Source organism: Scyliorhinus canicula, chromosome 8 (genome assembly GCF_902713615.1).
Source record: "Scyliorhinus canicula chromosome 8, sScyCan1.1, whole genome shotgun sequence".
Taxonomy (NCBI): Eukaryota; Metazoa; Chordata; class Chondrichthyes; order Carcharhiniformes; family Scyliorhinidae; genus Scyliorhinus; species Scyliorhinus canicula.
This window is the reverse complement of record NC_052153.1, coordinates 158,278,533-158,292,476: the sequence shown is the minus strand read 5'-3', so window position 1 is coordinate 158,292,476 and position 13,944 is coordinate 158,278,533. Positions and strand designations below refer to the sequence as shown.

Here is a 13,944-nt window from a genome sequence, read left to right as displayed (position 1 = left end):
GATACTGGGTTATGGGGATAGGGTGGAGGTGTTAACCTTGGGTAGGGTGCTCTTTCCAGGAGCCGGTGCAGACTCGATGGGCCGAATGGCCTCCTTCTGCACTGTAAATTCTATGATCTAACCCTTCCCCCGCGCTTATGTCCTATTCATAATTTCCTACCTATCTTTGTGTCATCAGCAAATTTAGCAACCATACATTCTGTCCCGTTATCAAAATCATTCATGTAGATTGTTAATAGTTGAGGCCCCAGAACTGATCCCTGTGGCACTTCACTCATTATATTTTATCAACCCAGATATGACACATTGACTCTACCTGATTGCATTGGTCCCGCATTAACCTCCTTAACAATAGATTCCAGTATTTTCCCTGTGACAGAGTGCTAAGCTGTAGTTTCCTGCTTTTCGTTCCCCTCCTATATTGAATAGAGAAGTTACATTTGATATTTTCCAATCTGATGGGATCTTTCCAGAATATAGGAAATTTTGGAAACTTAAAATCAATGCATCAACAGCCACTTATTTTAAAACCCTAGGGTGAAGTCCACCAGTATCTCGGCTTGTCAGCTTTTAGTTCCAATAATTTTCTCATTACAATTTTTCCCTAGTGATTGTAAATAATCCCTTTCGCACACTTATTTCTATGCTGTGTGTATCCTGTACAATGAAGACCGAGGCAAAATACCTGCTCAATTTATCTGCCATTCACATATTTTCCATTGTTAATTCTCCAGTCACACACTGTAGAGGACCAATGTACTCTCTTCCTTTTGTAAATACCTGTAGAAGCTCTTACCCCATGTTTCGATTTTAGTAAGCTCTCTCTTGCATTGTAATTTCTCCCTCAACTTTCTTCGCTTTTTTCGTATTCTGTCCAATATTCTGACCTGCCATTAATCTTCGTGACATTGTATGCTTTTTCTTTCAAAATGATATTAACTTTAAGTTTTCTAGGTAGCCATGGATGGTACATCCTTCTCCGAGAGTCTTTCTTTCTCACGGGAATTCCTCTTTTCTGCGTGTTCTGAAATATATTAAATGTCTACCACTGCACCTGAGTTGTCTTATCCCTGAACCTAATTTCCCAGTTCACTTTAACCAGCTTTGTCTCCTTACCCTCATAATTGGCCTTTTTAAAGTTTAAAACACTAGTCTTAGATGCACTCTTTTCTTTCTCCCGAACTGAATGCAAAATGTAATCATATTATGATCACTGCAAACTGAGGGCTATGTGGTCATTAATTAATCCTGTCTTGTTGTACATTACCAGATCTAGAATACTCTCCTCTTCAGTTGGCTCTAGCATATGCTGCTCCACGTAATTGCCTCCAAAACACTATGAACTCAACTACCAGGCTACCTTTGTCGATCTGATTCAACGAATCTGTTGTAGATTATAATCCCCCATGATTATCATCATACCTTTCTTACAAGTCTCCCTTATTTCTTCCTGAATACTCTGACCTATCCTGCTGTATGGTTACTATTAGGGAGCCTATAAACTATTCGCACCGTTACTATTTCTTATCTCTACCTAAATTGATTCTGCATCTTGACCTTTAGAACTAAGGTCATCTCACTCTCTCTCTCTCTCTCTATTGTACTAATGTCATCCTTAATTAACAGTGCTACCCCTCCACACTTTCCTTGCTTCCTGTCCTTCTGAACTGTCATGTACTCTGCAATATTCAGGTCTCACCTGTTGTCCTCTTGCATTCATGTCTCTGTAATGGCTATCAGATCGTCCTTGTTTTAAGTTGTGATTGCATTTTTGGAAATTGTAACTTTAAATGAAACAACTTTGTGAATCATGAGTTCCCAAAGGTACTGTCGGGCATTTCTCACCTGGGGGGATAAAAAGTACAAGTTGAAATACTGTACCTTATGTGTGTAGTACTGTGCATTTCTGGCTGAAATAACTTACAAAATAAGTAAATCGCTAAATATAAAATAAATCCCGTATATAGATTTAAATTAGATAACACTCACCAGCCTTGAGACATTTTAAAACATTCAAGTTTACAGCTCAGCTGATGGCTTTACTTGCTTTCTTTGCAGCAGCAGGCACACAGCTAGCACTTCCTGGCTCATGTTTAAAAGTACTTTAAAAGTCTCACCCACAGGTGGCTCTCCTGAGACTCCAAAATTTGAGTCAAATTTAAATCCAACTATTTGCTTAACAAAAATAATCTTTGCTTTGGAAATCATTGAGTTTTTTTGTTAAAAGAAATTATTGTTGCCTTGGATCCAGTACAAACAGCCTCCTTAATTTTTTGCCGAAGAAGACACTTAAATTATATTCAACTGAGTCATTGGTTTTACAAATTCCAACTCCTTCATCTTTTTGTGACTTTAGAATAAAGCTTAATCTACAGTTCTGTCTTTGCTATTAATGATTGTCAAACTTTTTGATTTTATTCTGTCTAAAATGGATAAGGAAATACAAATGAAATGTTTACTATTTTCTTTTACAACATTTTGTTGGACAAGAATTTTAATTTTGTTTCGATAGTTTGGCTCTATTACTTTGTTTACTTAATTTACATACTGATAATGTAGACTTTTTAAAATTGTCATTGAGGTTGGAAAGCTATTCTTAAGAAAGGTTTTTGAGCCTTCTAAGCCTTTTATTTTCTCTGGATTTGAAGAATGCAATGCGGTACTGCAACACAGAAAATTAATTAATCCTTCTTATTTAAATAGAGTAGTTTAGTGTCTTTTGGTGGGAACAGTTGGACATAGAATCATAGAATTCCCGCAGTGCAGAAGATGGTTATTCAGCCCTTCGAGTCTCCATCGACCTTTCAAATCAGCACTGTACTCGTGTCCACCACCCCTTCCACCCCACCCTGTCCCCATAAACTAACCATCTGTGGACACTAAGGGGCAATTTATCATGGCCATTCCACCTAACCTAGTCTGCACTGACCCTCAGAAAGAGCATCCTGCCTAGGCCAATTCCCCCTCCCTGTTCCCATAACCCCACCTAATCTGCACATCTTTGGATTGTGGGAGGAAACCGGAGCACCCAGAGGAAATCCACGGCGACACTGGGATAACATACAAACTTCACACAGACAGGCACCTAAGGCTGGAATTGAACCCTGGTCCCTGGTGTTGTGAGGCAGCAGTGCTAATCACGTGCCACCGGATCGGAAGAGGTGTAAATAGGGCATTCTCAGGTTTGCAGGCTGTGACTGGTGGAATATTGCAAGGATCAGTTCTAGAGCCTCATCAATTTACAATCTGTGGTACATTGAGCAAGAATAATGTATTTAGGTTTGATGACGATATAAAGTGAGATGGAAAATTGTGGGGATGACACCGGGGTATTGACAGGTTAAGTGTGTGGGCAACAAGATGACAGACAGTGTATGATGTTGGAAGTGTTGAGGTTATTCAATATGGTTGTAAGAATCAAAAAGCAGAATTTAAGAACATTTTTAATAGTTAATGTTCAGATAGTCTTTGTATAAAGAACTCAAAATTAGCAAGCAATCAAGAAGGCACTTTACATGATGGCCTTTATTGCAAGGGGATTGGAGTGCAATAATAAAGAAACCTTGCCAAACTGACGCAGGGCTTTACTGAGACCACACCTGGAGTACTGTAAAGTTTTGGTCTCTATATTTAAGGAAGGATACACTGTACTTGCATTGGAGGCAGTACAGTGTAGGTTCACTGAATTGGTCCTTGGGGTGAGAGAATTGTCCCATGATAAGAAACTGAGTAAATTGGACCTTCTCTGGAGTTTGGAAGAATGAGAGATCATGTCATTGAAACATACAAGATGCTGAAGGGGCTTGACAGGGTAGATACTGAGAGGTTGTTTTCCCTAACTGGTGAATCGAGAACATGGCAACATCTCAAGATAAGGGATAGATCATTTAGGACTGAGAGATGAGAATCTTTGTTGAAAGTCTTTGCAATTCTCTACCCCAGGCAATTGTGTATGCTCGATGTTTGACGATATTTAAGGCTGGGATAGGCAGATTTTTGATCTCTCGGGGAATTAGGGACATGGAAAGTGGGCGGGGGTGGAGTTGAAGCCCAAGATCAGCCATGATCACATTGAATGGCAGAGCAGGCTCAATGGGCCATATGGTCTACTGCAGCTCCTATCTCTTGTTTTCTTGTGAGCAATGTTGCTACAAAGGTGTCCTCGATTTACAGTCAAATCTGTAATAGGCCTTTTTTTATGATTCACATCCTGCCACTGCTACAAATAGTCTGGCAAAGCTCCACATTTTTATTGCTTGATTCAGCTTTAGAAGGTGACTACAGGCACAATGGATAGATGGGTTCTGTGGGCGGTTGTGAAGAGCAGCATACAAAAAACTGGAGGGGTTTTATTTAGGAAAGTTGGGATGGAGTTGGGTGAGGTTCAGATTCAAAAGGGAAACTAGAGAGCCCAATTCTGAATATAGAGCCCCTACAGTGCAGAAGGAGACCTTTCGGCCAATCGAGGTCTGAACCAATCCTCCGAAAGAGCACTCTACTTAGGCCCACTAAACCCGTAACCCCGTGCATTGATCATGGCTAATCCACCTAACCTGCACATCTTTGGACTGTGGGAGGAAACCGGAGCACCCAGAGGAAACCCAAGCAGACATAGAGAACATACTAGCTCCACAGAGTCCTCCAAAGCCGGAATCGAACCCGGTCCCTGGTGCTGTGAGACAGCAGTGCTAACCATTGTGGCACCCTTACTTATGAAGTGACAACCTCAGGACATCCCAAAGCACTTGGCAATAAATTAATTATATCTGAAGTGCAGGGAGGCATTTTGGCAAATTTGTATATAGCAGTGACATAAATGATCAATTAAGCTGTTTATTTTAATAGCGTTGCTTGAGGGATAGATGTTGGTGAGCACGTCTTGAGCAGTCCCATACTTATTTTGACATTGTTCCGAAGGACCACCTGAGAGGTCAGATGGGTCTTGGATCTTTGGGTTCAGCTTCTCATCTGAAAGATGGCACTTCCAACAGTGCAGCACTCTTTCAGTATTGCATTGAAGTGTCAGAAAGGATTGCATAATTTGCACATCAGCTGTAGCATCCCTTTCTCAGAGTTTTCGGATTCCAGTCTCGCTCCTGAAATCGAACATAAAGGAGTAAAATCTGACACTCCAGTGCATTACTGAGGGAACGCTACACTGCCAGAGGTTCTGTCTTTCGGACAAGATGTTAAACCGAGGCCCCATCTGCTTTCTTGTGTCAATGTATAAGATCCGATTACGTTATTTTGAAGAAAAGCAGGGAAGTTATCCATGATGTCCTGGTCAGTATTCATCCCTCAATCAACTTCACAAATTCCTTGGTCATTATCACATTGCATTTTTTGGGAGCTTGTTGTGCAACTTGGCTGTTGCGTTTCCTGCATTGAAGCAGCGACTATACCTCCAAAGGACTTAATTGGCTGTAAAGCGCTTTGTGATTTCCAGTGCTCACGAAAGGCACTCTATAAATGCAAGTCTTTCTTGAACAACAACAAATCCTAACTGTATTCATTCGTAGTTAACCACATTTATTATTTACTGGCTCTTTACCTGAAATATTATGCTAAATTTGCAGTACATTTTAGTCTCTAAACTGCAAAATATTAGCCATTTCTACTGATGTCATGAGCTTGTGTGCTCCACATATCATCTATTTTGTGCACATATTTACTATTCTATTTTGCCAGTGATAATTCAGCATACAAAGATGTATGCATTATGACAGCAATTTTATGATACATACTAATTGGAACCATTTCTTCTGACTTGAGGCTTTAGCTACTGTAAATTCAAGTACACTGAAATGAAATGAAATGAAAATTGCTTATTGTCACGAGTAGGCTTCAATGAAGTTACTGTGAAAAGCCCCTAGTCGCCACATTCCGGCGCCTGTCCGGTGAGGCTGATACGGGAATCGAACCGTGCTGCTGGCCTGCTTGGTCTGCTTTAAAAGCCAGCGATTTAGCTGAGTGAGCTAAACCAGCCCACTGTGGCATAGTGAACTGGTTCAGCTATGCCTCTAATATCATTAATTCCTATGTACTAATACCGCTTTACTGGGATTAACAAAAATATGTTTTAGACAATAAAAAACAGCCAATGAGTCTCAAGTAGCATTGTATAACAACACAATGCATTTAAAGCATTAAAGAAAGAGCAACATCATTTAACCCTTTATATTTTCCTGAAGCTTTGAATCTCTGATCTAAAGCCAGTGTTCCAGTTCTAATGCAACACCATTTGATTGGGCACTCTTTTTAACGGTTAGACTGTATTTTGTACTTCAATTTATCCTGAAAGGAACAGAATCATATTGTCTAAGCCAAAATTAATGAGCACAGTTTTTGAAATAACTTTCTTACGCATGATAAGGACCATGAAGATGAACCTGCTGGTTTCCGCTGTCTTGTCTCTGAGCTCCTGAAGCCCTCTGTCTTTCACAGGCTGAACCTCCTGCAGTGAGCACACAGTTCGATCAATAACTCAATAACTTTTTTCATGCAGTAATTATCTCTGAGATATTACTTGGACAGTGCATTTCTTTATTACCCCAAAGATAAAAGCTTTTTATGTCAACTGCAGATCTTTTTGGGTTTTTTTTTATACAAGTAAAATATGTATTCTGTATTCAGTTCATTACAATATATTTATTGAGCTGGTTTACACATTTTAATTTTGTTTTTATGTATGACAAAACAGTGGAAACTCTATGGTGGTGCAAATTATTGATGGCAATTCTAAAAGTGTTGAAAAAAGATTGAATAAATTGTCAGTATTTTAACATCTGAGTACAATATCACACCATTCAGTTCAAAACCTGGAGACGAACAGGTTCTATTTAGGATGTTTTTAAAAGCGTGATCCTCTTGTTGTTTCCAGCCTCATTTTGCTCCCTTTTTTTTTAGATGGAGGTTCTGCAAGAATCACTGATGATGATTCCAGATTGTCAGCGTCGATTGGCAACTGCCCACAGTGACCTTGCGCAACTATTGGTAAGTCTGTTATTTTCAGTTTGGCAAGTTCTGAGTACATGGTGCCTTTCAACATCTGGTAAATGTACTGGATTGAGGAATAGATTTTGAAAAACCCTCAATTTTAATTAATGTAATCACTCTAAATTCATACAATCGACATTTGATATCTGAAATCATAGTGTTGCACGTTTTACTATGGGCGTAAAACGCGTTTATTGGAGTGTATTAACACGCCTCCGAGTTCGACGTGTGCTTAACACTACTAGGCTCTGTTCTATGTAATTATTTAGCTCTGGAGTCACCAGTTGCCGTATAGGCAACGTCACAAGTATTCCAAGGTCAAGTTCAAAGTAATAAAGACGATACACCGATTAGTAAAGTTCAAACGATCAATATTTATTATACAGTTATAATAAATACTCATGCACACACTAAGAGACTAAGCTATAACTAAACTTAAGCAAACAGAATACTTATCTAACAGGAACAGGCAAGGTCAGAGAACGAGGCCTTCGTCCTGGTTTGGTACTGCAGCCTTCAGCAAGCGTTCTGGTACTTGGGAGTCTAGTGGGCTTGGATCGCGTAGCGAGCGTTGAACTTACGGTTTCGGCGGCTGGTGCTCAACGGCTGGAGTCAGGATGCAAGATGTCAGTCAGAGCCGGAGCACGGGTTTAACAGACCGGGCTCTGTGGGGAATTTGCTTTTATACCCCTCTCTAATGTCCTTGCCCCCTTCTAGGCGGGCTCTACCTTTCGGTACCGATTGGAACGTTTCCAAACGGCTACCTTCGAAATCCTCCAATGCGGGGCTTCCCTCGATGTTGGGGGGTGGTTTCGATATTCTTTTACTCTGGTGCCATCCTGTCTGCTCCACCAATTAAGTGCTACATTGAGATGGAAATGTTGCCATTGTGTGTGCCTGGATCTGGGCCGCCTCATCAGAATGTTAAGCGCTTTGCCATTAACACCTTTGGCTTGGAGATCTGCACCTGGCCAGAAAACTGGTTTGCTGCTTGCAAAATGCTAATTAGTTGAGAGCAGGCTGTCTGTTCTCACTAAACAGGCTTCCCTGCTGTCATCCATTTTAGTTTGGCTCAGTGTCCATTTTGCGTGGCCAGCATGGCTACAATAGTTAGCAAGTATGTAGTTTGTTTTTTGAACAAACTGATATTTTCTCTACAAAATTCAACTTTTTTAATTTGTTCATGGAATTTGGACATTGCTGGCAAGGCCAACATTTGTTGTCCATCCCTAATTGCCCTTGCGAAAGTGGCAATGAAAGACCTTCTTGAAATATTCTTGAAATACTGCAGTTCGTTTGGTGTCGGCATTCCCATTGTACCATTCGTTGGAGAGTTCCAGAATTTTAACCCACTGACAATGAGAAATTGACTATCTGTTTCCAGGTCATGATTATGTGGGACTTGAAGAGCACTGTGGAGCTGGAGGTGTTCCCTATGTCTGATGCCCTTGTCCTCCTAGATGGTAAAATTTATGGGTTTGGGAGCTGCTGCCAAAGAAGGGGCTGGTTTAGCACAATGGGCTAAGACAGCTGGCTTGTAATGCAGAACAAGACCCAACAGCGCGGGTTCAATTCCCGTTCCAGTCTCCCCGAACAGGTGCCAGAATGTGGCGACTCGGGGCTTTTCACAGTAATTTCATTGAAGCCTACTTGTGACAATAAGCTATTATTATAGGCCTTAGCAAGTTGCTGCACTGCACTTTGTAAATGGTACATACTGCAAACACTGTATGTCAGTGCTCGAGGGAGTGGATGTCTAGTGTGGTGGGTGGCTTTTTTTACTTGGGTGGTGTTGAGCTTCTTCAGTGTTAGAGGTGCACTCATACAGCCAAGGGAAGAGTATTCCATCATGCCCCTGGCTTGTGTCTTGTAGTATACAGGTGATAAGGTACTGGAGTTTCACTTGAGCACACCTAAAGAGTTATTAACTGAAATTATTGTGTGGCTGTGTTAAAAGGTGTATGGTAGCATTGTTTTACTCTGTAAATAAATGTAAGACTGAGTAAAGGTTGACTGCAATATCATCCTTCACCAACTAGCTTTCTGGAATAGAATACCCAAGATGTTGATTGTCAGTGACAGTTATGCTTCTAATGTGAAGAGGAAGTGATTAGATTCACCTTTGTTTGAAATGGCATGAAAGCTACTTGCAGTCTAATCCTGAATGTTGTCCAGGTTTTGCTGCATTTGGGCACAGACTACTTCGTTAACTGGGGAGTTGTGAAAGGAGCTGAACACTGCAATCATCAGCGAATATCCGCTAATGACATTTTGGAGGGTCAGCAATATCCTGGGGTTAAATCCTGGTCTTCAGCAGTCACTCCATCTTTCTTTGCACTAGATATGATGCTAGTGGTGGAATGTTTTAACCAAATACCCATTGACTTCAATTTTATAGAGACTCCTTGCCTTGACGTCAAGGACAATTATTGAGGGGAGATAGTGACATAGTGGTAATGTCACTGGATTAGTAATCCAGAGGCCCAGGCTAATCCTACGCAGGCATGTGTTCAAATCACGACAGCCAGTGGATTTACAATTCAATAAATAAAGTCTGAATTTGAAAGCTACTGTTGGTAATGGTGACCATGGAACTGTCATCAACTGTTGTAAAAGCCCATCTGATTCACTAATGTCCTTCAGGGAAGGAAATAGAACATAGAACAGTACAGCACAGAACAGGCCCTTCGGCCCTCAATGTTGTGCCGAGCCATGATCACCCTACTCAAACCCACGTATCCACCCTATACCCATAACCCAACAACCCCCCCCCCTAACCTTACTTTTATTAGGACACTACGGGCAATTTAGCATGGCCAATCCACCTAACCCGCACATCTTTGGACTGTGGGAGGAAACCGGAGCACCCGGAGGAAACCCACGCACACAGGGGGAGGACGTGCAGATTCCACACAGACAGTGACCCAGCCGGGAATCGAACCTGGGACCCTGGAGCTGTGAAGCATTTATGCTAACCACCATGCTACCCTGCTGTCACAAATCTGCCATCCTTGGCTAGCCTGGCCTACATGTGACTCCAAACGCACAGCAATATGATTGACTCTTAACTGCCCTCTGAAATGGCCTAGCAAGCTACACAGTTCAATGGCAATTAAGGCTAGTTAACAAATAAAATAATGTATTTTAAATACTCTCATTGCAACTCTGCAATTGAGCTCTTTCGTTTGTGTTTGTACCAGTGTTGTAATGAAGTCTTGATCCAAGTGGTCCTTGTGGAGCCTATACTAAGCATCTGTGAGCAGTCAGTGACACCTGCCATCGCTTTGCTAATGATTGAGAGTAGACTGATAGGGCAGTAGTTGACGAGATTGTATTTGACCTACCTTTTGTAAACGGGCTATATCTCAGCAATTGTTCAATTTATTGGCTACCACTGTATTGAAACGGGTTGGTTAAAAGCCGTTATCACATGGATTGAATCAAATTAGCTGAATACTGGCTGCTGTGATGTTGGAGTTCGGGAGGAGGTTGGGGTGAATAATGCACTCGGCACTGGACGGCGGGATGCTCCAAAAACCACTTCCGTTAGTTGTTCAATTGCCCATCACCATTCACTGGTATTTGTGGCAGGACTGCAGAGCTTTAGTGTGATCTGTTGGTTAGCTCTGTCAAGTTGTTTCTGCATGTGTATCGTCCTATATTGTAGCTTCATCAGTTAGTGCCTGATGCTGCTTCTGGCATGCTCCTCACTGCCCCAAGGTCGATCCCCTGGCTTGATGGTAATGATCGTTTAAGGGATATGCTGGGCTATGAGGTCGCGGATTGTGGTTGAATACAGTTCTGCTGCTGCGTTTGGCCCACAGTGCCTCATGGATGCTAGGTTTTGAGCTGTTGGATCCGTTCTGAATCTATCGCATTTAGCATAGTGCCAGGCAACATGGTGTGCAACATGAGGTAGTCAATGTAAAGACAGAACATTTTCTGCATAAGGACTAGGCACTGGTACTCCTACCAATACTGTCATGGATACGTATATCTATGAGAAGAGGTTATTGTATGTGGTTATTTTTCTAAATGAAATTGATGTATATTTTCTGTGTGCATACAGAGTAACGACTAATATCAGAAAATAATTTTAAAACCAATAGATGAGAATCTTTGGTTTACCCGACTAAATAGGACATGCACAACATTCAAATGTGACTTAATTTGTGGCTGTGTGGCTTCATTTGAATTATCTAATTATCTTTAACGTTTAATGAGTTTACTACACGTTCCAGAATAAAGTTACAATAAGGTGCATTTTATTATTCAAATTGTTTAGGGAACAAAAATTAACCAGTAGATTTTTCCTTGGCAAGCATGAGTCATTGCAATTTATATTCATTTTGGAAAATTGCACTTAAAGTACTTTCTAAAATAAGTACAAAATCAGATATTTTGTGAAGTATAATTTTAATGGAAGTGTAAATGGTATGGGAGTTTAGCCTATTAAAGCATGCTTGCTTGGATAAGGTCTCCGAATCTATAATAAATACAAGATTAGGCAAAAGTAGATGATACCAGCTGTTTCTAAATATCCCAGTTCCCGAGCATAATTTGTTTACCACAAACATATATTTAAGAAAAATTAGACTAAACCTATTGTTGTGTATCTACTCATTGCCATTTGTATATACAATTAGTTACAGTATATCTTTTAACCCTATCGACAAGTCTTGAAAGTATCTTTGTTGTGTATAATAAAATTGACATTTTTTAAATTAGATTTAATTATTGATCTGTAAATGTTCACCATACACTTTTGGGTGAGAAGGAAGGAAAGGCCAGGTTAACATATCTAGTTCAGACATAATAATATAAATTTGATAAATCAAATCCTGAAAATGGGCAAATCAAATTAATGACATATTTTGACTTCAATCTCTTTTGCTAAAAATCTAAATTGGCATTTTTATTTGTCTTTATGTTAGCAGATTGTCTACAAGAAGTACAAACTACATCCTCATTTAATATTTAATTGTTTAATGAAAACCTAAATGACGTTGCTCTGCCTCACTAAAGATATTGAGACTAACTATAACAGCTTACTGCCACTCTAGTTGACACTGGCTACCTTGGCAATGGTCAAGACTACATAGGGCAGCTATGTCACCATGTTACATTGGTGAAAAGCAATTTTGATATGGTACTGATTCAAGGTGAACATCATGATTACGCTAAAGTCATTTGGGATTTGTTATCTAGGATGTGAAAGCTTGTACAGCTTCAGCTTTTCACCAATTACAGTACGATTGGGATTGGTGCAAAGTGCAATTTTTAAGCTTGATTTTCCGAACTATGCTTAACATTCAAGTTGATAATTGTAACAAAATCTCAACTTTTAAAAAAAGATGTTTTCATTGGGTTTTCGGTATACAAAACATGTATAAATGTGGACAAACGGTAGGGGACAAAAAGAGAAAATAAAAAGTAAAGCTAAAATTATTTACACATCGGTCAGTTTAAACTATTTACATTCAAACAACTTTTTTCCCTTTACCTTAGTTACAGTGGTGGTTGTGGTTTCCTATGTTTCATTCCCCACCAGTTTTCTCTTTTGATTTTCCCCTTGGTTCAGGTTGTTGCCCCTGCCCCCCCCCCCCCCCCCCCCCCCCCCCCCAATTATTTCTCATGCTTCTTTTGTTGGGCATGGTTGGGTTCGATGTTACCCTGCCTCCGTCCCCACCCCCCTTGTGTCGTGGCTACCCCCTCCTGTTCTTTCGCTTCTTGGCTGTTGGCTACAAACAGAACTGAGTGAATGGCTCCCACATTTGTAGAAGTCTTGTTCCTGGGGCAAATTCCTGGGGCATTGGAACCAGTTCTGGGGGAGGTGGGACCAGTACAAACCGGACGGTCTGCACCTGGGCAGGACTGGAACCGATGTCCTAGCGGGGGGTGTTTGCTAGAGCTGTTGGGGAGGGTTTAAACTAATGTGGCAGGGGGATGGGAACCGATGCAGGAAGTCGGAAGGTAGTAAAACGGGGACAGAAACAAAAGGCATTAAGGGGGAAAGCTTAAGACAGAGAAGACATAGTCAAAAATCAAAAATGGGCGACAGTACAAGGTACAGTACTGAGGGGAGCTCAGTGAATAGGCCCAGTAATACTAAAAGGAATAAAACGGGAAGTAAAAACATAAATGGTAAGCGACGCGGCAGATTGTTACATGAAGATATGGGTTCAACGACAAGGAAAATTAGGGGAAAATTAGGAGAAAAGTTAAGAGGAAATATAACTTTGGAGAGGTTACTGATTCAAAACAAAGGTAAAAAAGCCAGCAAAGTGTACTTTACCTGAATGCTCGTAGTATTCGGAATAAGGTAAATGAGTTGATGCCACAAATCATCGTGAATGAAGATTATTTAGTGGCCATTACTGAAACATGGTTAAAGGATGGTCACGACTGGGAGTTAAATATCCACGGGTATCAAACTATTCGGAAAGACAGAGTGGATGGTAAGGGAGGTGGTGTAGCTCTGTTATTTAAGGGTGACATCCGGGCAATAGTAAGGGATGACATCAATGCTATGGAGGAGAAGGTTGAATCCATTTGGGTGGAAAACAGGAATAGTAAGGGGAAAAAGTCACTGATAGGAGTAGTCTATAGGCCACCAAATAGTAACATTATGGTGGGGCAGGCAATAAACAAAGAAATAATTGATGCACGTAGAAATGGTACAGCAGTTATCGTGGGGGATTTTAATCTACATGTCAATTGGTTTGATCAGGTCGGTCAAGGCAGCCTTGAGGAGGAGTTTATAGAATGTATTTGCGATAGTTTCCTGGAACAGTATGTAATGGAACCTACGAGGGAACAAGCGGTCCTAGATCTGTCTTGCCCGCAGGGACCGTGAAAAAGTGTTCCCTGCCTTGGTACCTGACCCAGAACTTGGTTAGGTACAGCATTCCAAACCTTATGCCGTATCTGTACACCGCAGCCTTCGTC

At 40.8% G+C, this 13,944-nt stretch overlaps 1 protein-coding gene across 1 annotated transcript in view; it reads left to right on the top strand.

Moving 5' to 3' along the window:
• tbca (tubulin cofactor a) overlaps positions 1 to 13,944 on the top strand; it is a 102,600-nt gene that overhangs the window by 84,830 nt on the left and 3,826 nt on the right. The window contains exon 3 of the mRNA XM_038805546.1: positions 6,907 to 6,993. Coding sequence (XP_038661474.1) covers positions 6,907 to 6,993 — 87 coding nt within the window. The remainder of the gene's footprint in view (positions 1 to 6,906; positions 6,994 to 13,944) is intronic.